The sequence below is a fragment of the Microtus ochrogaster genome, chromosome 15 (assembly GCF_000317375.1).
Source record: "Microtus ochrogaster isolate Prairie Vole_2 chromosome 15, MicOch1.0, whole genome shotgun sequence".
Lineage (NCBI taxonomy): Eukaryota > Metazoa > Chordata > Mammalia > Rodentia > Cricetidae > Microtus > Microtus ochrogaster.
Window position 1 is genome coordinate 11,745,727 of NC_022017.1, and position 26,359 is coordinate 11,772,085.

General features: G+C 41.4%; 1 protein-coding gene across 15 annotated transcripts in view; it reads right to left on the reverse strand.

Annotated features, from left to right (window-relative positions):
* Window positions 1–26,359, reverse strand: part of Rbfox2 (RNA binding fox-1 homolog 2) — a 241,572-nt gene that overhangs the window by 35,727 nt on the left and 179,486 nt on the right. For all 15 annotated transcript variants that reach the window (XM_013348772.2, XM_013348774.2, XM_013348783.2 and 12 more), the window contains one exon: window positions 12,267–12,491. In XM_013348772.2, coding sequence (XP_013204226.1) covers window positions 12,267–12,491 — 225 coding nt within the window. The remainder of the gene's footprint in view (window positions 1–12,266; window positions 12,492–26,359) is intronic.

Consider the following 26,359-nt stretch of genomic DNA (forward strand, 5'->3'; position numbering starts at 1 on the left):
GTATGGTGCACTGTGGAAGCCAGACAAGGGTACCAGATCGCCTGGAGGTGGAGTTAGACTGCTGTTAGCTCCCATGTGGGTGCTGAGAATGGAAAGAGGGTCCTCTGCAAGAGCAGTCAGTGTCCTTAACCACAGAGTCATCTCTCCAGCCCCAGGTAGTAGACAGTTTTAACCAAACATAACATACACATCTGACCTAAATTTTCCCACACCAACTCTTCAAAGTTCCTATGTTGATAAACAATATTTTAAGGCATTTATAGGATTGATATATTCCTTGTGGTCCTCATTTGGCAATTTAGCCTTACATTTTTACCATTCCCTATGCAGTGCATGTCAAACCTCATAATTTGAGCTGGTTAAAACAACATACATTTAAAAAGGAGTGAAACGGGCTGTTCTTTCTAGCCTTTTAAACAAAATAACACAAACAAGACAGGGTCTCTCATGTAGTCCAGGCTGTCCTGGAACTCTAGAGTTTCACCAGCCTCTGCCTCTCAAGTGCTAGGATTAAAGGTGTGCACTACCACCACCCAGCTTTATTATCTTAATTGAAACAGAACTGAGTCTAGCAGATTCTTCTGAATGACACAGGGAAAACTTTCCTTAACCCAATGTTCAGGCTAAAGGACACTGTGAATCAGAGGTACTTCTTTTGGCTTAATATGAATCCTGAAATAAAGTTAGCAACTTAAAATATAAAGGATAATCAAGAATAAACTTTGAATGAAATAAACATTTGCTTTTTAAGTTATTCTAAGGATGGCAGCTTTTTTTTGATTTATTTTTTGTTTTATGCACATTGGTGTTCTGCCTTCATGGATGTCTGTGTAAGGGTGTCAGATCCCCTGGAGGTAGAATTGAACCTGGGTCCTCTGGAAGAAGAGCCAGTGCTCTTAACCACTGAGTGATCTCTCTAGTCCCAGGATGGCAGCTTTGTACTTCATCCCATATAGGCCTTCCTGGTGCATTAAATGTGTAATGGCTTATAGGATGTAAAAAAAGCAAAAAAAGAAAGGTTATAGAGCAATGTTCTGTAAAAGTGCAGGGTTTTCAACTCCCAAAGGGAGCACAATGCAGACTAAACAAATTCAAAGATGAAATAGTATCATAAGCACCTCTACATAGTCAAAGCAAGAATCATCAACTGTAACGAAATCTTATTCAAGTCTCTCTTATCTCACAACTGTATCACGTAAACCCCTTTCAATCTTTAAAAGCACCAGATTTAGGTCTTTAGAATGCCAACCTGCCACACAGCGAGTTTTACATACGACTTACATGTGCCACCATGTTGCCTGTCGTGGTGCACGTGCACTGGCAGAATAAACAGGGAGGAGTGATTCTTCAGAGCTGTTGTTCCTGAGGGTTTACTGTCCTGAAGACTAAATTTAGGAAGGTCATAAGCAAAGAGTGGCTGGTTCTCCAGTCTCTAGTGAGTACTTGTTAATTCTAGGAAGACCTGGCAAGTAGCAAGCTGATAGCCATTTTCAAAATTTTTAAGTCTTCTAAAATTTTTTTTAAGTAAATTTATTTTTATTCAAAACATTGGGTGTTTTGCCTACATGTACGTCTGTGTGAGGGCGTCAGATTCCCTGGAACTGGAGTTACAGATAGATATGGTGACTTGCCATGTGGTTGCTGGGAATTGCTTTTAGCCACTGAGCCATCTCTCCAACCTCCAAAATCTTAAGTCTAGGGCAATGTAAAGAGGAGATTTGCCAGGCAGTGGTGATGGTAGTGGCTCACACCTTTAATTCCAGCACTCAGGAGGCAAAGGCAAGTGGCTCTCTAAGTTTGAGGCCAGCCTGGTCTACAGGGTAAGTTACAAGACAGTCAGAGCAACACAGAAAAACCGTGTCTCAAAAAAATCAAAATAACAATAAGTAATTTAAAAAGGAGATTTAATAGTAAAAATATAATCAGTAAAAATATACAAATCAGGAGAGATGGCTCAGTGGTTAAGAGCAGTTGCTGCTCTTGCAGAACCATAAGCACAGGCCTGTATGAATCTTCATCAGAAAGTACACCCATATAGCCAAGAAACTGGAGCACGAAGCAGGGCCCACTCAAGTCCTCAGTCCTTGCCAAAGTCATTGCTGTGCTAATTTGTACACCCACCCTCCCTTCCTTAAAGTACCCCACTGCATAAATAAACAGAATTCATCTTAGTTAGTGCCTGTTAACAATAATTTCTTTGTGAGCATCTAATTCACGTCTTTGGATACTAGCTGAATACATACCCAGGAGTGGACCTGTTGGGTCAAGGACATGTGTGCCTTAGCAATACCATCCCATCCAAAGTGGCTGTACCTGCTGGGCTTGTGCTCTCCGTACTTGCAATACAGTTGTTGGAGTCCTTTTGGTGGGAGACAATGGCTTTACATTGAAGCCAAACGTATGTTTTTTAGGACACTGGTAATCTTAAATATCTATGCAAATCTTTTATCCATTTATAACTGGAATGTTTGGCATTTGCTTATCATTACAGGTGTTCTTTATAAAACAATTATTCCAAAAATCAATTTACTTACTGTATGAACGCTGTATGTGTGTGTATGTGTGTATTAGCACATGGGGGATGGGGGTTGCCCTTAGCTGAGGGATCTTAGACTTGCCTTGAGGGAACAAGGGTTTGCCTCCCATGAACAGGGCTTCAGATTGTCTTTCCCCTCTTTTTTTCCTGCCTGTTTTTCTCCCTTCCCCTTCTCCACTTGCATAATTTTACTGGAAAACAGGAATTCCCCACATGATAACTGTAGCTACTTATTTAATGCATATTGTATGTTAGACCTGAGCTAGGTTTACTAGCGATCATATACTAGCTAAGGATTTTTTTCTATTTATTTATTTATTTTGGATATAATATTCTGTTTGCTTGTATGCCTGCAGGCTAGAAGAGGACACCAGACCTCATTACAGATGGTTGTGAGCCACCATGTGGTTGCTGGGAATCGAACTCGGGTCCTTTGGAAGAGCATGCAATGCTCTTAACCGCTGAGCCATCTCTCCAGCCCCCTAGCTAAGGATTTTAATGTAAATTTTTCATAACCCTACACAGTAGGTAATCTTTTTCTTAACGAGCATAGTAGATGCTATTTTAATCCTCATTTCTAGATAAGAAGTCTGAGGAATAAAAAGGCTGGGACAGGATTTTAACCCACAGCATACGTTCTTGGTTGTTTCTTTTTTTTAAAGATTTAAAAATTATATTAGTTATGTATAGTTTTTTATGACTACATGTAGGTATGAGCACATAAGTGAAGAAGCCTGCTGAGGCCAGATGCATGAGATTGTCTGGAGCGGGACTTAACAGATGATCACATAGCAAACTGTCTCCAAAAACAAATAAGACCCCAAAGATGAAAAAGTGTACATCTGCACAGGGCACATGTGAGAAGTATCTGAAGGACTGGAAAATGTCTGTGTAAGTTCATGATGAATGTGAGCACACCCAGGCTGTTGCTACCCTACCACACATCACATTAGGTTACACAAAACACATTATAATGTTTTAAGTAATAAATGAATCATAGACGATGATGACTGACACAAAGTTCTTGCTATGTAGCCTTGCATGGCCTGGAACTCATAGAGATCCCCTGCTATTTTATGATTATTACAAAACTTTATTATAAAAATTTTCAATAAAAATTTATACTATTTGTTTCATATTTTTTTAATTAAAGAGACAGAGTACCACGTAACAGAGTGGTTCTTAACCTTCCTAACACTGTGACCCTTTAATACTGTCCCTCATGCTACGGTGACCCCCCAAAATTATTTTCATTGTTACTTCATAACTGTAATTTTGCTACTGTTATGAATCATAATATAAATATCTGTTATACAGATGGTCTTAGGTGACCCCTATGAAAGGGCTATTGGACCTCTAAAGGGGTAGCGAACCAAAGGCTGAGAACTGCTGACTGCAGAAGCTGCCTGGATGGAGCTCCTGGCCCTGCTTTCTCCATCTCCCAAGAACTGGAATAAAAATGTGTGTCACCAGGGCCAACTAGTTTTTAAAACTCTTGTGATAACACTTAGTTTTAAAAACATAAACACTGTACAGCTACAGAAAATGTTTCTTTTTTATCTGTGATGGTTAGCATTGTCAACCTGACACAACCTAGATCACCTGGGAAGAGGGTGTGGTCACTGAGTGACAGGAGTTTTCTGGCTCCATTGTAACACTCTTTTGAGATAGGGACTTACTATACAGCCCTGGCTGGTCTGGAACTTGCTATATAGACCAGGCTTGCTTCAGACACAGAGATCTGCCTGGCTCTGACACACCCGATTCTCCAAGATAGCCTTAAAGAACCACTGTCCTACATTTGGCCCATCATTGACCAGGATGTTGTCCTACTGTTTCCGAGCATAACTTAGGAGCCATAAAGATCACAGGGGATACAAAAATTTCTGATATTTGAAGTAAAGTCTGGATTTGTTAATAGCACCTTTGGTCAGTTTCCCCCTCAAAAAGATGGGTCTACTCCTTCTCGAGAGAATGTCTGTCACATATTCAGATCAGAGTATCAGCCTGCAGCCCAGTGACAATGCTCATGCTTGTGGCAAGGAAAGAATTTTGGCATAGATAAAACACGCTATGAACACCTTTCTTTCTACCACAGGAAATATGAAAAGGAGCAGCTAGCTATTCAGTGGTGGGAATGACAGTCTTAGTAGCTTTCATTGGTGACATGAAGGGTACAATGACTGCCACCAGCATGGTTTATTATCACTGTTTTGATTCCTGCTAAGATATTGTAATTTTGCCTACTATTGCTTTTGGACTGATGTAAAAGCCAACAAATGTAGTGAAAATGGCAGGTGTTGTATTATCATGGAAACTTCTTAACCCAGTGTCCTTCCAAAAACAAACAAACAAAACCAAAACCCTTGGGAACTGCCAATGATCTGTGACAATATGAGGAAAGCCACTGCCACAAACAAATGTTCCATCCTGCATTCTCCTCCAACTCACTGCAGTTTTTATTTATTCATTTATTTTCTATCAGGTATAGAAAAACAGTATCTGTCTCCTAAAAGCATCTTTATATTCTTTTCTTTTAGATTTTTATTTTTGTCTGCAATGTGTATATCTGTCATACACAAGCCTGGGATTCACAGAAGTCAAAAGACAAAGGTGAATTCCCTGGAACTGAAGTTATGGGTGGTTATAAACCACCACATAGGTACTGGGAATTGAACCTGGGTCCCCTGCAAGAGCAACAAGTACTCTTAGATTCTGAGTCAACTCTCCAACTCCAGTGATGTATTTCTAAAACCTTACTACCGCCAATCAGTCATGGAAGCTGAATTATACCACTAAGCTCTCTCCCATTAAGTGTTTTGTTTTGTTTTTAAAAAGGGGCAGGCATAGCTGGGCATTGGTGGCGCACGCCTCTAATCCCAGCACTTGGGAGGCAGAGACAGGTGGATCTCTGTGAGTTTGAGGCCAGCCTGGTCTACAAGAGCTAGTTCCAGGACAGCCAGGTATGTTACACAGAGAAATCATGTCTTAAAAAACCAAACCAAACAAAAAACAAACAAAAACAAAAAACAGGCTTGGGCTCTCAGGAAAAATGTAATTCATAGGATACACTTTTTACGCTCGACTGCTTCAAAAGTTTTGGTATATAAGCTTGCTGTCATTTAGAAGAATTATCTGTACATGTAGGACTGGGCTCTTCTCCTCTTTACAGGCCAGGATGCAATCCTTAACTGCTATTGTGCTCACCAACACACCGTGAGGGACCAAATGACCATCAAAACAAGCTCTCAGACATATGTTAACATTAATTTCTAAAATTCCTTTTAAAAATAAAGACTCCAGAATTCAATGTTCAGTTCTCATCTTTGAATGAGAAGTCCTTTCTCTCCCAACAAGACAGGAGTATCCAATCCAACACAAGCAAGAGCTGCACTCAGAACAGCTGAGCTTACAGCAATAAGCAACAAAATACTGGCCACGTGCAGTAGTATACCGCAATCCCAGGACTCGGAGGATGAGGCAGTAGAGTATTGAGTTTAAGGCCTGTCTGGGATACAAAGCGAACCCTGCCTCAAAAATCCCAGGGCTAGGGAATGTAACTCAGAAGCAAGCACTTGCTTAGTTCTCATATGCAAAGTCCTGGGTTGACCTGCGCATCACCAGAATGACATGAGGTGTTCACAGCAACCGTGTCAAAGGTGTGTGCATATCTCATTTATTTTCACTGAATTCCAACAAAGGTGACTATTAGCTTCATCGCACAGAGAAGGACGCTTTATTCAGCCATTATATGGCTGCCTACTTGTCTACTTATTTTGCTTAAGTCATACATCCAATTCTGAACTCTCCACCTTCATTATTTCTCTTGCATTCACTTCCTCTACATAGCCATTATGGCCCCTAGTAAGAACCACACTAGTGACTCACTATAGAGCTGGTTACTTAAGCTTCTGGCATCCCTGCTGCCTATGCTGCAACAGACCATGTTCTAGAAGTATATATTACTCACTTTATTTCTTTGCTCAAAACTTCCAACAAAGTCCTTGATTCTCATCCCAGTGTTCAAAAGTTCTTACCAATTCATGCTCAAATGATTTTTTTCTCCCACAAGCCTTCAACAAACACCCCTGACCTTTGTCCAAATGGGAATCCATGCTTTGACCTAGACATTTTGGTTCCTTCTCTTTAGCCTTGGACTGAGATGCGACTTTCTTAATCCTTTGTATCACCATCTATGCAGGCTTGAATTCCTACTGCTGATAATACAATACCAGACCAATTATAACAATTACAGAAATACCCAGCCTCTCTCTCTTGAGCATATCTATACCTTGTTTCATCTTTTCTCCAAAAAGCATCAAGTTCTGGGCATTGGGAGAAGTTATGGGATGCAGAGATGAACACAACTGAACTTTGGCTTTAGAAGCTTTAGAAAGTCAGGAAGGCTTTCTGGTAATGACAACATCTATATAGACTGAGTGAAAAGATGCTCACAGCATGATAAGACTAATAAATATGCATATAATCTATTTCCACTGGGCTTGAGCAGGAGAATCTGAGTGGCACAGTGAAGGGTATGGACCTAGAATTCCCTACTTGGGTTGTTTTACATGTCACAATAAAACAGTCTGAAAAAGTATTTTAAACTGAAAGGTGCTGTGCAAACTCAGGTTATGATTAATTAATTTGCTTCCTGTCGTCTGCCTCTTGAATTTAATTGGCCATGCAAACTGCTAGACTATTTTATGAGACACACAAGCAGATGGTAAAATTTTAGTAGAGGAAATGTTAGGTCTGAGTTTTACTACTCAACTCAGTCTCTAAGTGATATATTCCCATCTCCTACAAGTGTGGGAGGAGAGTGAGGAAGAAGAAACCTCATGCAGCAACAAGTATCAAACTGGTAAGACTCTAACAGGACAGTCTGAGCTTATGGCTGTGGTCTGTCTGGGATGAGGAGTGAACTCACCAGAGGGCTAAAAGGGAGATCCTAGGAAAAAGAGAACTACAGAAAGGCTAGATAAACTCTCCTTTTCCATGGAGGGTGCAAAACTAGACAGGTAAAAAGGAGGAAAGGAAGAGAAAATAGAAACAACGGAAAGAAAACCCAAGGCAGACTTGAGAATGAGCTGGCTGAATTCTGAATGTCATCTCCTAACGGTCAGGCAGCTAACAGAATGAACTGGATTCTCTAAAGCTGCAGGTGTTTCAGGAGCATCTGCCTTCTAGCTGGGAAGGTAAGGAGAGGGAAAAGGGTGAGGGTGAGGGAGAGGGAGAAAGAGAGCAAGCAAACGACAGGGAGAGAGAGAAGAAACATCAGGTAGAAACATCAGTGTCCTGGCAATGGGGTTCCAGCGTGGGCAGACCGCTTAGAACACATGTGCATATGCTTCCCTCAGAAAACAAACAAAACAGAATCACTATGGAAAGAAGGAAAGAGTGTGATCCAGATTAAATACATGCACAGTAAAAACAAAAACAATAGAACAATAACATACAAAAAAGAGTGGTAGAAGAAAAATCTGTAGCATGAAAAAAAAACAATAAAAAAGAAAAGAAAAAAAGGAAAAAAAGAAAAGAGCAGTAACCAGAAATGGACCCAGGCCCAGATGCTAAATTGAACATGACTGCCAATGTAGCAAATACAAATACAGCTCGGGAATTAAGAAAAAGTATCACAGCAAGTAAGAAATCTGTATACAGAGATACATAGAATAATGGCAAGTCAAGAATTAAAAAGTGAAATAACAAATAAATTTACTAGATTGAGATCAATGGCAGATCTGAGATGGTTCAACAAAGATGGAATCAGCTGAAAACAGAAATTATTAAATTTAACGACAAAAGAGAGAATAAGTACTGAAGACAAACTTTCAGATTTTATTGAGATTTAGATTAAACTTTATAATGAAATAAAAGTCTCAGTAGGAAAATAACAAGTGTTCCCCTTACACAGAATAATAATAGAGACAAGCAAATGGAGCTGTGCTGGTTAGTCTTGAAATTAGTTTCAAATCAACTTGGCACATCTAAAGTCATCTGGGAAGAGAGACCCTCAGCTGAGAAAGTGCCTCCCAGGGGGATTTTCTTGATCGGCTATTGATGTGGAGGGCTCAGCTCACTGTAGGTGGTGCCAGCCTGGGCTGGTGGTCCTGGGTGCCATAAGAGAGCAGGCTGAGTGAGCCAGGAAACAATGTTCTCCATGACTTTGGCTTCAGTTCCTGCCTCCAGTTTCCTAACTTGAGTTTCTGTCTTTATTCCCCTTCGAAGTTGGACTGTAATGTAGAAGTTTAAGATAAAATAAACCCTTTCTTCACTAAGTTTTCTTTGGCCACGGTGTTTTACACAGTAACAGAAGCCCTAATTAACAGGAGCAGAGGAAAGAGAAAGACATGAGACATGGGAAATGGCAGGCACACCTGCCCAGATTAACGATTACATGAGAAAGCTGATGGATCAGAAAAAAGATGGACATTTCTAGAGTAGATAAAGAAACAAGATTTAATTTTTTGTTGTTGTTTGAGACAAGTTTTTTTCTCTGTGTAGCCCTGGTTGTTCTGGACCTCACTATGTAGACCAAGCTGGCCTCAAACCCAGAGATCCACCTGCCTTTGCCTCTGGAGGGCTGGGATTAAAGGAGTGTGCCAACACTGTAGGCCTTGAAGCTCCTTAAAATGGATATATGTTAAAGACACTAAAATAAATAAAAAAAGACCTATCGTATAAACAGCAAACACAAAAGGGCTCATGTGGTTATATTAAAATGAGACAAAGTATATTTTAAGGCAAGAAACGTGAATAGAGACAGAGAGGGCATTTCTCTCTACTATCTAGTAAACCACAAAATAAGTTTCATTAAACTTCAAAGGGTTTCAAACCACAATTGCTCTCTGTAGACCAGGTTGGCCTTGATCACACACAAATCTGCTTGCTTTGCCTCCTGAGTGCTGGGATTAAAGGTGTACACCATCACTGCTCAGACCAAAACTAAGGAAGTTTTAAGAATATCTTAAAATGAAAATAATAGCACAATCTATCACTTTTTGTGGGTAGCACTTAAAAAGAATTTTTACAGGAAACTTACAGCTTAAACACAGAAGGAAGAAATCCTGAAAAAAAAATCAATCACCTTAGCTTCTAACCTGAAAAGCTAGAAAGGGTCTATGCTACTTTTCCAGAGGACCTGGGTGAGATAGCACCCAACTAGCAGCTCACAACCACCTGTAACTCCAGTCCCAGGGTATCTGCTGCCCTCTGAGGGCACTGTATACACATGGTGCACAGGCAGGCAGGCAGACACCCAACACAAAAAATAAAATGTAGAGGAGGAAGAGTCACATACCAGTCAGGAAGAAGACAGTGAGATCAGAAGGGGACAGTGGGGAGAAACTCAGTTGGGTGCAGTGCTTGCCTGATCACTGTGAGGATCTGAATCCAATTCCCAGAACTGAAGTGAAAAAGCCAAGTGTAAGGGCAGACACCTGTGATCCCAGCTCTGCGGAAGCAGAGGCAGACAGATGCCTGAGACCTGCTGGCTGACCAACCTCGCCTGCTCAGTGAGTTCCATACCAAGGGAAAAACAAGATGGGTGGCTTCCAAGGAACCACACCTGAGTGTGGCCTCTGGACTCTCCATGTGGTACACACATGTACGGTGTACACATGCACCTATATAAACATACACACACCCACATCCTCACACACAAATAAATACAAATCTTAATTTGTAGACTGACCAGAGAAGGCATAAATTATCAAAACCAAGAATGAGCCAGGCATGGTGATGCATGCTTTTAATCCCAGCACTTGAGAGGCAGAGGCAGGTGGATCTCTGAGTTCAAGGTCAGCCTGATTTACAAGGCAATTTCTAACACAGGCTACCAGGCCCCAAAGCTACAGAAACCCTGTCTCAAAAACCAACAACGACAAACAACAACAAAAAACAAAACCTACCAAGAAAGTAAAAAAGGAGAAACAGCAGTTATAAAGACCATTAACTCTTCCTGAAATAGAGTTTGATGTTAAAATAACATGAAAAGCCTTGGATACATATTATTTTTCCCTTTTCATTCCATTATAGCCATATATTTATTTATAAAAAATAAATTTATTTTTATAATTTATTTGGTTGAAATAGTTGTCTTAGAAAGTCTGTGAGTTCATTATCATTTGAAAGATAACTGGACCATATCTGACACAGGAGTCTGTACAGTCCTTGTCCTGAACAAATACTACAAGGAGCCTCTCATTACCTCTCAGATCTAGATACTGCCTTCTAACCAACTGGATATTAAATACACACAAGTAACTATCATTAGAAAGACAACATGTTTTCATGGAAACAACTTTTTTTTTCATGGTGGAGTATTTGATATTTAGAGAAATAAAATGAATGTCTTTGCAGGTTCTAGCCACCTTTATTTAACTGAAGCTTTTAGCTTCGTGAAGTGAATATTACCAAGATGTTTAAAGTCTAGATGATGCACCCTTGTTCTAATGATACTGAGGAAAAACGGGATCTAATCATGAGAAACAGATCTATCCACACAATAGAACATTTCGACATTAGAATAATCCTACAGACAATATGATGTGATTGTGGCATGTGTGGTGATTGTATAGTATCTGTGTGATTGTAGGTATGTGTGAGATAGGTATCTGTGGTAAGCCTAGGGCATTTTCTTTTCCTTTATTAAGCAGTTAGGGGTGAGGTCAAAGAGGTGGTTGAGCTAGGGAATAGAAAACCAAGGACAGTCTGGATGGTTTTCTAACTGTGCTAGAAAATTATTAGGAGTTAGGCAGGAGCACAGGACAGGATAGACTAGAAAACAAAACCATCATGGCTGCTATGCAGGGGAAGAAAAGTTAGAGGTAACTGGAGTGGTGTTAACACATGAGCCCCACAACTGAGTTATCCCCAGCCCCTTTGAGACAGGGTTTTGCAAGTATATCAAGGCTGGCTTAGATTCTCTTTGTAACTCCAGTAGACCTTGAATTATGGCAATCCACCTGCCTCAGACTCTAGGGTGCTAAGATTTAAGACTGTGCCATCACCAGACCCATCAAAAACTCTTGAGGTGGGCACTATGACCTTTATTTTCTTTTCTTTCAAGGAAAAGGAACATTAAATAACTTTTGAGGCCAGGTTGCGACTTAAGCTCAGCTCACCCAAGTCAATCCCCAGCAGCTGGCAGAAGAGCTAAGATCTGGGAGAGGACATGAGAAAAGGACAGAGTTGAACATTACTGTGGAATTGTGGCTGCTGAACTCCATAATGATCAATGGTAGAAATGGAGGCTAAGGAACCAGAGAAGCCTAGTGTTTACTTACGAAAATGAGCGACTTAAGTCTAAGTTTTAAGTGTCTAAGTACAAATAAGACTGAAGAGTAAGACTTGAATGTAAGAATATAGAAAAAGCACCATAAAAAAAAAGAAATAGGGGTTTCAATACCCAAACCCAGAATACCAAAACTGTTGAGAACAAGAGGAAGAAAAACCATCAGAACATCCATTGCTGAATAGGAAAACCAAGAGGGAGGCACAAACCAAACGGTCCAGTACTAGGGAACAGGGAGGGGCAATGAGCCTGCTGCTTTGAGACCGTGTGGGTGAAAGCAGTGTGTAGGGAATGGTAGGACAGATGGTGTAGGAAGGAGGGTTCCAGAAGGACAACCAATACATGCATAGACTAACTCAAAGGGCTTTCAGTCTTCGGGGGAAGGTGAAGATTTCATATATCCTTCAACTTTGAATCTTCTACCCCACATACCGTGAGAGATCCATTTTGGTTGCTGGGTGAATTGCTACTTTGCTCTCCGTGGGCCTGTGTACTCCCGTAGAGCGTCAGATTATGTTCACTGGTCTGGCCGGCATAGTCCTGAGTGTGTGGCACTCCGTATTCTGTGGGAATTCCGTTCTGTGGAGGTGGTGGGAACGGGATGGTAGTAAAAGGCTGAACCATTGCGTCAGGAGTTGTTGTTGGCTCCTGGTTACCCTAGAGCAAACCACAGGAGAGAGAACAGTGAGTGCATAAATCTTCATTATAGAATGACTTACAAGGTAAGTATACAGAGCTCTGGCATGCTTTCTCACTGTCTCCCACTCAGGAAAAAAATGTTTTGGTCATTAGATAACCCTCACCCTTTAAAAAAAAAAAAAGATTACCTTTATTTTATTTGAGTGTTTTGCCTGAAAACATGTACATGTACCACATACATGCCTGGGGCTCACAAACGTCAGGAGGAGGAATAAGATCCCCTAGAGCTGGAGTTACAAAAGGCCATGGCACCATTTGAGTGCTGCGAACTGAACTTGGCTCCTTCTGCCAGAACAAGTGTTCTTAACCACTGAGCCATTTCACCAGCCTAACCAATATAAGGTAACTCTAATTCCTTATGAGGCAAGCCTGTGTAGGAAACCAAAAAGAAGCAATTAAAATGATAATACATGATATCTAGAAGACTGACACCACAAATTAAAGTCCTGAAACAAGACGGCCTCTAGAATTTTAGAGTTCAGAAGATAAAATAGTATTAAATAATCAGCTTAGAGTTTTAGACATCAAAGTAGAGAGCTACTTAAATTGCTACTAGGTTAACAATAGAACTTTCCTTCAATTAAAAATATAAGGGAGCAGTGAGATGGCTCGGTGGGTAAAAGCACATGCTTGACAACCTGAGTTTGATCCCTGTAACCCACAGTGAAGAGAAAACTGACTCCTGAAAGTTGTGAACCCAGTACCTACTCCCAAAAAACAAATGTCAAAAGATATTAAAATCAGACTGAATATGGCATGTTTTTCATAGTTATTATGAGCCTTGAAAGCTGAAGTCACAGTACCCCTCAACCTCCATTCCCAGACGCTCTGAGACAGAGATTTGGGGTACAGAATTCTAACTGGGTGACATGAAAGTGGGGGTTGTTGGCGGTGGGCGGGTGGGAGGAGAACAAGTGGATGTGAGGTAGGAGGAGAGATAACAAAATCAAGTCATGCTTGAAAATGCTGCAACGAAACTCATGCTTGGTATGCTAATTAAAAAAATAAAAAAGTTTAAAAAGATGAAGTAACTACAGAAACTGAAGCCATTTTGGTGTCATGGCCTCTGTCTCCTGTCTGTTCAGTCTTGAAGGTCAAATATAAAAAGAAATATTATGTTACAGATTCAAAAAAGCCCATCATTGTCCCACTTCTCAACAAGACCTCCTAATCTTCCAACTCACCCAAGAAAAGCAAATGCCACTATTTTACTGATCATACAAGTCTGCAATATCTTAGGCTACTGGAAGAACAGTCAGTGTCCTTAACCTCTGAGCCATTTCTCCAGCCCCTCTTAGGCTACTGGAAATAGATTCTAAGATGGCCAGGTATCACAATAAAGGCAAGCACTTAGCTAAGTTGCATCTTCCCTAATGTTTAAGATGTTAAAAGACTGAGTATCACAGAAAAGTTGGGTTTGTAACACCGGTTCCCTGTTAGCTATGAGCAGAGGCAATAATTCCCCTTCTCCCTAGTCCTGATTATCCACTTTGCCCTTGATTTGAGAGGGAATTCTCTAGCCTGTGAAAACTGCAGTGAGCGAAACTCAGAGCATTTTCTAAACATTACTTCAGGCTTTCACCATCAAACATGTTAGCTGTTAACATGTCTCAAAAAAGACAAATTCAAAACTATCCAAAGGTCTCATGCTGCCGGGCGGTGCACACATTTTATCCCAGAACTGGGGAGGCAGAGGCTGGCAGATCTCAGTGAATTCAAGGCCAGCTTGGTCTACAAAGTGAGTTCCAGGACAGCCTGGACTGCTACACAAAGGAACTCTGTCTAAAAAACTGAAGTCCCAAGTCTCTTGTGTGCTAGAAAAGCACTCCACCATTGAGGCCATACCCAGCCTGCTCAAGTCACTTTTATCTGTCTGTCTGTCTATCTCTCTAGATATTTATCTATTTATTTTTAGTTAGTTACTTAGTGTAGTATTCTGCCTGTATGTATGCCTGAAGGCTAGAAGAGAGCACCAGATCTCATTATAGATGGTTGTGAGCCACCATGCGGTTGCTGGGAATTGAACTCAAGACCTTTGGAAGAGCAGAAAGTGCTCTTAACTGCTGAGCCATCTCTCCAGCCCCCTCAGGTTATTTTAAAAGAAGGTTTAGCTGGCATTAGTAGCTATTCTGCAAACACTGAAACATAACAATGAACAAAGGCTATTATAAATGAAAAACAAAGATGTGGTGGAAGATTCATTGTTCTTAAAAATGATCATCCACCCCAATCAACCACCATAATAAACCCAACCAAACTCTCAGGCATTTTCACCTGGAGATACAAAAGGCAGCTTGAAAGAAATAACAAAACTAACTAAGATTTCCAGACGTATAAGAAAAATCAACGAAAAAATCCTTAGGACAGAAGCAAGAACCATTAAGAAGAAACCAATAAACAAAATTCATCAATATTTTAAAAAATTTGTTCTTTGAAAGACACCATCAAGACACCAATTAAAAAAAAATGCCTCAGAGACTATGAGACAATATACAGCTAGCAAACGACCAGAGATAGGACATAACAGTCAAAAGAACGAATTCACCAATGGCAAACAAGACTACGTGTTTAGAACTAAAAATGTGTAAGGTTTATATTTTTAAACTTGTTATTAAAATAGTTTATTATAAAATACAGCATATACAAAACAAAATTTGAATAACTAAAAGTTGTAATTTGCTTTGAATACTTAACACTAATCATCCAAATAAGAGGCCCCGATGCTCTTCCGATTAGAAGCACACGGCACACACACGTGGGAGGTGGCAGACTGGGTGTTTTCCTCATGTGTATAGGAAAGCTACCAGGGATGTTGGAGAAGGGAGAAAGGGAAGCCTGAAAAGGGGTGTGCATCATCATACAATGAAACTACCATAATCAGACAGAGCGCCCGGAGGGCTAATAGAGTACCAAGGAGCCTAGACAGTTCGGCTCACACAGAAGCTTCTACAGGAGAACCAAAATAAGAGAAAAGATGAGAGTATAACTGGGGTGTGTGGAATTCTTAAGACAGGAAACCTAAGAAATAGAAAGAAGTGAAAGGGAGCTTCAGCAATACTGATCAAGAAGTTAAGAAAAGAGGGGTGGGAAGAGATAGAACCTGGCAGACAAGTGGATTTTAAAGTCCAAAGAGGAAGCAACCAGAACAAAATGTGCAGAGGAAAGTCAGACACCAGGTTAACATGACTTGGAACCGAGAATTGCTCTACATAGAAATCTTTCCTTTACTTCTTAGAAATTATGCTATAAGGACTCAATTTGTTGTTGTTTGAGACAAGGTTTCTCTGTGTAGCAGCTCTGGCTGTCCAGGAACTAGCTCTGTAGATCATGCTGACCTTGAAGGACATAATTTTTTTATTTGTAAGTTTTTTCTGGAAAAATGTCCATTTTCCAGTGCTAGATAATTTATTATTATCTAGGAATATGGTTTAATGTACATAGAATTTGAAATCTTATTTTTTAAACCATTTCAAACCTTTATTATCTATCAATCCATCCATCTACCTACGTGTTTTGTGTGCGCGCACATGTGTGGAGGGGGGAGGACAAGCTGATTCCATGTCCTCCCTCGATGTGAGTCCCTGGGATCAAATTCAGATTTGGTGAAAAGTGCCTCTACCTACTGAGACATCTTGATAGCCCAGAATTTTAATACTTGATCATCTCTTCCAAATCTTTTGTTGCTATGCCTGTACCCATAGTTGGTAGAGCACACTGCTTCCACAGTCCTTAGAAGATTGAGGCCTGAAGACAGGCATGAAACATACAAAAATTCAAATTCAGGTGGATTGGAGGATGAACAGAGCCTAACATATTATCTTTCAGAAATCTTCAGAAAGGGTCTACTAAGAAACACATGAGGGTTTAAAGACACAATTTTCTAAGTTCAGATTAGTGGCTAAGGAACTTGCCTCTGGCTCTGATGTTGCTCTTCTTGAACTCTAACCTCCATTCTCTACCCCGTCCCTGATGGTAGTGAGACTAGATACACAAGTACACAGTATGAATCACCCATGGTGGGAGATGGGGAGAAAGGTAATCTTTCCAGAGTTCAGTCGCGGTCTAAGCACTGCAGAGACACAGCCACAGTGGGACTATGTCTTCCAGAAGAGGGGTGCAAGCCTCCACCAGGAGGTCAGGAATATTTTTACTTGAGAGATGTGACTGACAGCAAATACTTTTTCAATTGTCTGCTAAAAAATAAAGCAACTGTTTATTTGCTAAGAGAATACACTTTGGGATAAAGCTTATGTTTTGTACACAAGCCGAGGGAATTATAGAAACAGAACTCATAAGAAAACGATCAGGAACCACAAATGCAAGCATAAACATCAGAATACAAGAGATGGAAAAGAGAATCTCAAGTGCTGAAGATACAATAGAGGACATAGACTCATCAGTCAAAGAGAATATTCAGTCTAACAAAAGCTTAACACAAAATATCCAGGAAATATGGGACACCATGAAAAGACCAAACCTAAGAATAATAGGTATAGAAAAAGAAGTCCAACTCAAAAGCACAGAAAATATATTCAACAAAGTGTATGTTTTGTAGCATTTGTTTTGGCAAATATATTGTGGTTAATTGTTTTTCATCAGAAATCTGAAGTCATTTAACAGTCTTAAATGTTAAGAATTGTGGTTCTGGCGCACGGCTTTAATCCCAGCACCTGGGAGGCAGAGGCAGGCAGATCTCTGTGAGTTGGAGGCCAGCCTGGTCTACAGAGGGAATTTAGGACAGCCAAGGCTACACAGAGAAACTCTGTCTTGAAAAACAAAAACAAACAAAAAACCCTAGTTTAACTAGGATGCTACTAATCAAAGGAATAAAATATTTTTCCTTTTAAGTATTTTACAAATGTCATATTTATTCCCTGGGAATTGTTTTGGTAGGCTCAGATTTCAAACTTGGTCTGCCTTTATAAAAAACAATTAATCAATAGAGCTGGGAAGATGGCTCAGTTGTTAAGGTGCTTGTTGGGCAAGCATGAGGACCCAGGTTTGATCCCCAGCACCCATGTGGAAGCCAGGTATTTTAGTATACACCTGTAATCTCAGAGGTGTCTCAAAACTAAGGTAGAAGGCAACTGAAGATATTGTACATCAACTTATAGGCTCCACATGCATGCATATGTACAGAAAAGCATGTACATGTACACACACACCCACACACACATGTGCAAACACATGCATATCAAAAGAGACATGAAAATCTCTCAGTTGGAAGAACCTGAGTAGTTAGATCTGTTGGCAAAGTGGAGAATTTTGCCATATATGTGACAAAAGGAAGAAAGCATCTACATAACTGTCACCACAGAAAGATAAGGAAAAAAGCAGTAGATTTAAAATTTAGAGGCAGGGCCTGGGAGAAGGCTCAATGATCATTACACTTGTCTTGTAAATGTGAGGGCCGTTTACAAGTCTGGAAACTCAGAACCCAGTAGTGATTAGCTGTCCTGGTGGCTGGCTGATGACCTCAGGCTGGAAAGCAGAGTTGAATCACTAGAGCATGCCAACTGGCCAAACTGGCCATCTGCAAGCTCAGGGTTTGTGACCCTGCCTCAAAAGATACTGTAGAAAGCAAGTGAGGAAGACTCCAGATATCCAATCCACATGAATGTTCACACATGTGCATTCACACAGATAAGTGCACCCCCCCACATAAACATATACATACCGACAAATCCACACCATACACACATATACATAAAAAAGAAAACAAGCTGGGCTGGGGTGACTCACACCTTTAATCCCAACACTGGGGAGGCAGAGGCAGGCAGATTTTTCTGAATTTGAGGTTAGCCTAGTCTACAGAGTAAGTTCCAGGACACCCAAGGCTACACAGAGAAATCCTGTCTCGAGGGAGGGAGGATAATAAAATCTAAACTCAATTTAAAAAGCAGTTTGTAAGGCTGAAGAAATGGTCCAGCAGTTAAGAGCACTGGCTGGCTGCTCGTCCAGAAGACTCAAGTACAACTCCCAGCAAGGCAGCTCACACCTGTCTGTAATTCAGTTCCAGGGTAGTTAGCACAAAGACAGAAGATGTTAGGTAACCTGCAGAGCTTTAGAGGTATATCTAAACATGGTGCCTCCACGAAACTTTAAATTTTTACATCTGGATGAAAAATCCAAAAGTTTTTTTTTCACTTATGTTTCTGGAACTTGGTAAATAAATGATCTTAAAAGACTCACAAAATCAGATGAACTGAATATATAATAAGGAGCCTACTAACAGAAAAATCTATTGCGACTGGAAAGTGAACAGAATTGTTATGTATTTCAATCGAGGATCTTTCTCTGTGGCAGTCTCAATAGTTAGCTGGAATACTGACCCCAGGGGCCAGGAACAAGTGCCACATCCCAGCTCTCCACTTCCATAAATTCACAGTTCACCTCTTTCCTGACAGCAGGTATGCCCACATTTTCTTGAAGGCCCTAGTCCCCTACTCAGAAGAAACTATGTTAAAAATCTAAGGATTGCTATCCTTTGCGGTAAAGCTGCATTTGGAGTGATGCAGCGGTGGGAAGAGGTTGTGGGCTGCAGGTGGGGACTAACATGTTCTGTAATTCAGTAGCATTGCTTTAGAGGAATGAGTGACGGGGAGCCAGCAGCAGCAGCAGCTCTCCAGGGCTGTGCTTCTAGAAGGGCGCTGGTCAGGAGGAAGGAAACAGCTGCTGTAAACACACATTTTCTGCAAGTAAAGGATCATCTTCTCAATAGAGCCTACAAAGAGAACAAACACTATCTTTTTTCCAAAACTGAAAACTTACTAAACTGCAGGCCTAACAGTTGATCCTTCTCTTATATAACCAAACTAAACCTAACGCTTAGAACAAAAATAAACGACAGAATCTGGAACACACTGTAAGCTTACCTCTGAATCAATTCTTCTCTCTCTCTCTCTCTCTCTCTCTCTCTCTCTCTCTCTCTCTCTCTCTCTCTCTCTCTCTCTCTCTCTCTCTCTCACACACACACACACACACACACACTTTGACTTACTTAGAGAAGTGACAAAGTGACAATACAAACTTCTCCCCTGAGGCTGAGCTTTGCTATCTCACACATCACTGAATATTTAAACAGGAAAATAAATATTTTAGAACAAAAAAATATCTGAACCAATAGTCTATTAGATTAAACGTGACAACTCTGTAATAGTCTTAATGTCTCCAAACTCTCAAAGACTCTTTCACTTCCCCTTAAAGCAGCACTCAGAGAGCCCCAACCTTCCATGAATCATGCCTTCCATCAGCAACAGAAGACCACCAATTCCATCACCTGCTGCCCTCCTCCAACTCTAGTTGTCTAGTCTTGTCAACGTGATTGATGGTTTATGCAGTCTACAGATGATTCTCTTTTCAGCCAAAATTCCCACAACAATTTAAGTTAATTTACTATGTTCTTCATGGATAATTAAGTTTACATCCTTCATATGTCAAAACTGGAATATTATTAGGAATAGTAACAACTCTGGTTCAGAATAAAACACTGTAGAAAGGCCTCAGAGTGTCTTCAGAATTATAAAATAACTTATGTTTTAAGGGTAGTGCTCTACTGTAGTCTCCTTCATGATGAGGAAAAAAATTCATAAGATACACATATAGTAACTGGGAAAATTCTTCCCTATTCCTTTCCCAGAACAAAACCAGATCGTGCCTACAATCACAATTCTATTATGGCTTAGGTGTTCAAGTCTCTAAGCTGGTCAAAAATGAACTACAGACTTACTCATTCTAAGCTCCAACCTGCATGAGTGTCCAATGGGAGCACAGTAGTGATTCTTTAGAGAATGTCTATGGAAACGATCCCTTACTCTGATGAAAAACGCAACTTCTCTTTCCCATCAGCTCAGGAAGAGACGAGTTATCAGCTCCACTAAAGCAGGTATAAATCATTTTCATTTTACAGTGAGAGTCCAGAGGGTTGTGTTACACACACACACACACACACACACACACACACTAAGGGAGAATGAAAAATCAGACGGCTGGGAATGCACAGAGTTCAAGGCCAGCCTGGGCTACATGGGACTCTACCAAAAATAGAGGTCGGAAGAGATGAGTGGTTAAGAGTACATACTGCTCTTGCAGAGGACCTGTGTCCAGTTCCCAGCACCTACATTGGGAAGCTCATAACTGCTTGTAACTTCAGTTCAATCATATGCCCTCTCAGACTCCCTCTGCACTCTACAAGTGCATACACACACACACACACACAAAATTTAAAAATAAATGTAAAAAAAATTTAAACTTCAACTTGACTCATTTTAAAAGAAGAAGTTCAAATGGCCAAAAGACACTTAAGGTAATGCTCAACCTCCTTAGCGATCAGGGAAATGCAAATCAAGACAACTTTAAGATACCATCTTACACCTGTCAGAATGGCTAAAATAAAAAACACCAATGATAGCCTTTCCTGGAGAGGGTGTGGAGGAAGGGGTACACTCATCCATTGCTGGTGGGAATGCAATCTTGTGCAACCACTTTGGAAATCAGTGTTTCGGTTTGTCAGGAAATTCGGGATCAACCTACCCCTGGACCCAGCAATACCACTCCTGGGAATATACCCAAGAGATGCCCTATCAAACGACAAGAGCATTTGTTCAACTATGTTCATAGCAGTATTATTTGTAATAGCCAGAACCTGGAAACAACCTAGATGCCCTTCAATGGAAGAATGGATGAAGAAAGTGTGGAATATATACACATTAGAGTACTATGCTGCGGTAAAAAACAATGACTTCTTGAATTTTGCATGCAAATGGATGGAAATAGAAAACACTATACTGAGTGAGGTAACCCAGACCCAAAAAGATGAACATGGGATGTACTCACCCATAATTGGTTTCTAGCCATAAATAAGGGTCACGGAGTCTACAATTGGTGAACCTAAAGAAGCTAAATAAGAAGGTGAACCCAAAGAAAAACATATAGTTATCCTCTTGGCTATGGGAAGTAGACAAAATTGCCGGGGAGAAAATTGGGATCTTGTGGGTGGGGTGGGATGGGGGTAAGGGGAGATGGGGAGAGAAAAGGGAGAAGGGGAGGATGGGGGGAACTTGGGGAAAAAGGATGATTGGGATAAAGGAAGGTTGGATAGGGGAGCACAGAAGCACAATTCTTAGTTAAGGAAGCCACCTTAGGGTTGGCAAGAGACTTGAACCTAGAGTGGCTCCCAGGAGCCCAAGGCGATGTCCCCAGTTAGTTCCTTGGGCAGCTGAGGATAGGGAACCTGAAATGACCCTATCCTATAGCAATACTGACGAATATCTTGCATATCACCATAGAACCTTCATCTGGTGATGGATGGAGATAGAGACAGAGACCCACACTGGAGCACTGGACTGAGCTCCCAAGGTCCCAATGAGGAGCAGAAGGAGGGAGAACATGAACAAGGAAGTCGGGACCACGAGGGGTGCACCCACCCACTGAGACAGTGGGGCTGATCTATTGGGAGCTCACCAAGGCCAGCTGGACTGTGACTGAAAAAGCATGGAATAAAACTGGACTCTCTGAACATGGCGAACAATGAGGGCTGATGAGAAGCCAAGGACAATGGCACGGGATTTTGATCCTACTTAACATTCTGGCTTTGTGAGAGCCTAGCCAGTTTGGATGTTCACCTTCCTAGATATGGACGGAGTGGGGGGGAGGACCTTGGACTTTCCACAGGGCAGGGAACCCTGACTGCTCTTTGGACTGGAGAGGGAGGGGGAGAGGAGTGGGGGGAGGGGGAAAAGGGTGGGAGGAGGGGGAGGGAAATGGGAGGCTGAGAGGAGGCGGAAACTTTTTTTTTTTCCTTTTCTCAATAAAAAAAAAAGAAGTTACCAAAATGATTCTTTGAAATTAAAGGAGCTGTGCTCTGGTCTACTCTGCCCACTCAGCTCATTCTTGCTGTGCCTCTGTCATGGGACAGACCCAGTTTCTACTGGGGGCAGCCACCAGATTAGCCACAAAGTCCTTGTGGAGCTTACTTTCTAGTAGGGAGAGAAAAATAAAGGCAAACTAGTAAAGCAATGACCAGATGGACTGCTGGGAGGCAGGTGACAGGGACTTCTACCTTCAGCAGGAGGCCAGGGAAAGTGACATCTGGTCAGGTATCTTTGGAAATCAAGGCAGCAAGATGTCTGTTTGGATGGAAGAGCACAACAGACAAAGGGAGCACAGTACTAACGTCCAGAGCAGAGACGTGAAGGCGTGTGACCAAACTGCAACAGAGAGGCAAGGCACAGTCACAAGTGATTAAGTGAGGAAGGTGGCAATGGGACTGACTGACAGCTGAGAGGGAGCTGGTCAAGCTGCAGGGAGCAGCATTCTGGCTGCTGTGGTCTAGGAAAGAGTTCCTGCAGGGACGTGATGTGGAAAGGCCAGGCTGTATGTGGTTCTTTCAGCAAGGTAAGAGCAGGTGGATCCATCCTAAACATCCACTCGAGATATGGTGCTCACAGTGTCGGAAATCCAGAAAAGACGTCTCATTCTGGCTTGTCCTTCAGTTTCTTTAAACCAATTACTCTGCTCACTTCTCCCTATCTAGCTAATTCACACACAATGTTTGAAATTGGCTCAAGCATTTACTCTTGTCTGGGCTCTTTTCTAACCTCAAACAGATCCCTCTCTTCTTATCCCCACCCTGATATTTAACTTTCCTAGTTCTGTATTCTACATCCCTTGTTTGCTGACCCACTGACTTTCAACAGAGCAGGACTCCCTAACTAGGTGATTCCCCATTCCAATTCTTCTTCTTAGGTTCCACGACTATTTGAAACCTTTCAACCATTCCATGGTTATTTTTTTAAAGATATAAAAGTTACAATTTACTATATATAAGTTTCTGCCAAAGTGATACTGAATAAACACTAGAACAAAACCTAATATGGGGAAACAGCACTGCAGGGAGACAAGGAGCTTTGACAAAAGGCTTCTAACTCAGAAAGGTCCTTGAAGCTACCTCTAAGGCATAACTGGTAATTCGTTTTTCTCTTTAAGTTTTATTTTTGACCTGAACAGACGGCTCGGTGGTTTAAGAGCATCTCTTGCTTTGCTAGAGGATCCAAGATTGATTGTTACCAACCACACTGGATAGCTCACAACTGTTTATAACAGCATATCTAGGATCTGATGCCGTCTTCTGGCTCCTGCATACATGTGGCATGTACTGAACACAGACAAAGACACACATACATAAATAAAAAGTAAAAACCGCTAACCCTTTATTTTTATTAAATGTGTCCATTCAGGTGATAGCAAACCAAATAGTTCAGAGACTTGTGAGGAAGAGCAACTCTATTCCTAGCTCTTCAATGGGAGTGGTTCTCTTTTAACATCTCTTTTTTAATTAACTAATTAATTTATTAAAGATTTCTGCCTCCTCCCCTCCACCGCCTCCCATATCCCTCCCCCTCCCCCAATCAAGTACCCCTCCCTCATCAGCCCGAAGAGCAGTCAGAGCTCCCTGCACTGTGGGGAGTCCAAGGACCTTTCACCTCCTTCCAGGTCTAGTAAGGTGAGCATCCAAACTGCCTAGGCTCCCACAAAGCCAGTACGTGCAGTAGGATCAAAACCCAGTGTTACTGATCTTGACTTCTCAGCAGTCCTCATTGTCCGCTATGTTCAGTGAGTGCGGTTTTATCCCATGCTTTTTCAGACCCAGTCTAGCTGGCCTTGTTGAGTTCCCGATAGAACATTCCCAATTCCACAATTCCACATTCTCAGTATGTGGGTGCACCCTTCGCAGTCCTGAGTTCCTTGCTCGTGCTCTCTCTCCTTCTGCTCCTGATTTGGACCTTGGGATTTCAGTCCGGTGTTCCAATTTGGGTCTCTGTCTCTGTCTGCTTTCATCGCCCAATGAAAGTTAATCTCCAGGAGGATGACTATATGTCTTTCTTTGGGTTCACCTTCTTATTTAGCTTCTCTAGGATCAGTAAGCCAGACCCAAAAAGAGGAACATGGGATGTACTCACTCATATTTGGTTTCTAGTCATAATTAAAGGACATTGAGCCTTTTAACATCTCTTAAAGAGGCAGAGATCCTAGGCAGGGGCCTGCAGATGCTTGGGATGCTTCTAGACTTAGACAGGTCAACACAACACAGTGCACACATAGTAGGGCCTGACACTCCACTCCTGAGGCTCCTGGAGAAAGGAAAGAAGGACCATGTGAGTTTGCTCCTCACAAACTTGCACAGTGAGTGGGAAATGAGCCACAAACAGTACTCTGCCAGCCTCGGATAGGGCAGAGGAGTAGAGAGACACCCTCAGTCAAATCTATCAATAAATAATACATACTGTTTTGGGCAGCATTATTGCCTCGCCCTGAGAACTTTCTTGGTAACAGTGTTAGCAGGTTTTGCCTTAGAGAACTAAGGAAGTCATTGTGTCTTCTATTTTACACCATTTTCCTGCCCTCTCTCTGCATGTCCTTTTCTGAAGTATGTCGTTAGTCTCAAACCCTTTGCATTCTTAACTCTCCTTTGACATTCAGTTACTAGTAATTATTATTATTAGAATCCAAGATCTCTGAAACCTACATGGTTTCCTAAAGTTCCCTTCTGCTCCCATGGTTATCGGTTTCCCCTCAGGTCAGGGTTTCTTTTCATTCCCTCTGGCTCTTGGATGCTTAAAGTTCCTCTAGGATTGCCAATGATCTTCGTGCTCCAATTTCCCAGGTAGAAAGACCTGCTTATAATGATGTGGTTTCCTCTGCTCAGCTGTTTTCTGGCATTAAAATTCCAATTGTGAACTCAGAATGTGGTAGGGACAGAAGGACACCACAGGCTTCCCGTTAGTGTGGAATGTCTCTCCACTTCGCCAAGTATCATAGCAATGAATTAAACTTCTAGACCTGGAGAGATGGCTCAGCAGTTAGAGAGCAAACTATTCTTGTAGAGGATCTCAGTTTCATTCCCAACATCTGTGTTGAACTGCAACTCCAATTCTAAGGGGATCTGATGCCTCTGTGGGTACCTCTATACACCCAGTCCCAACACCCCTGTGACAAGCACACATATGCACAGTTAACAATAATAAAATTTTTTAAAACTAAGGAGTCAGAGAGATTGTTTAGCAGTAAAAAGTACCTTTTGTTCTTTCACAGGATCCAGGTTTGTCACAGCTCCCACATGGCTGTTCACAACCAACTATTAACTCTAGTTTCAAGGATCCAATGCCCTTTTCAGGTCTCTGTGGCCACTGAACAAGTGGTTAATACATACAGATGCTGGTAAAACACCCACATACATAAAAAATAAACCTGGGTGAGATAGAATGTGCCTTTAATGCCAATATTCAGGAAGCAGGCAGATCTCTATGGGTTCCATGCCAGCTTGGTCTACATAGGGCAGTCAAGGCTACAATAGTAAGACCTGGCCTCAAAACAAAAAGCTAAAACCAAAACCAAACCCACAAACAACAACAACCCCCCAAAACCCCAAACACAAACAAAACAAAATATAATTAAATTTCTCATAACATGTTGATCAGGTTCCTTGGAGAGAAGTCATTACAACATTGGTTATCCCACTTTCAAGCTGAAGAAAGGGGGTGGCACAGTAGGCGGGGGAAGTGCTTGGAGAGTCCTGAGCAGTGCCAAGCAGCTAGCTACCCATCTAAACAGAACCTTCGGCTACTTTCCATCTTCATGTTGTGCTAGCTTCACTGCCTTTACCACAGCAGTCTCGCAAGTCCGCCCCAGGCTTTAGCTTCTCCTCCTTTTTAACCCTATCAGTTTTTCATCTGCATTGTTTCCAGAACTTTGTTTAGCCCCTGTGATCAGCTATGCCATCTCCACTTTCTTCTGCTGACTTTCTCTCTCTGTCTCTCTCTGTCTCT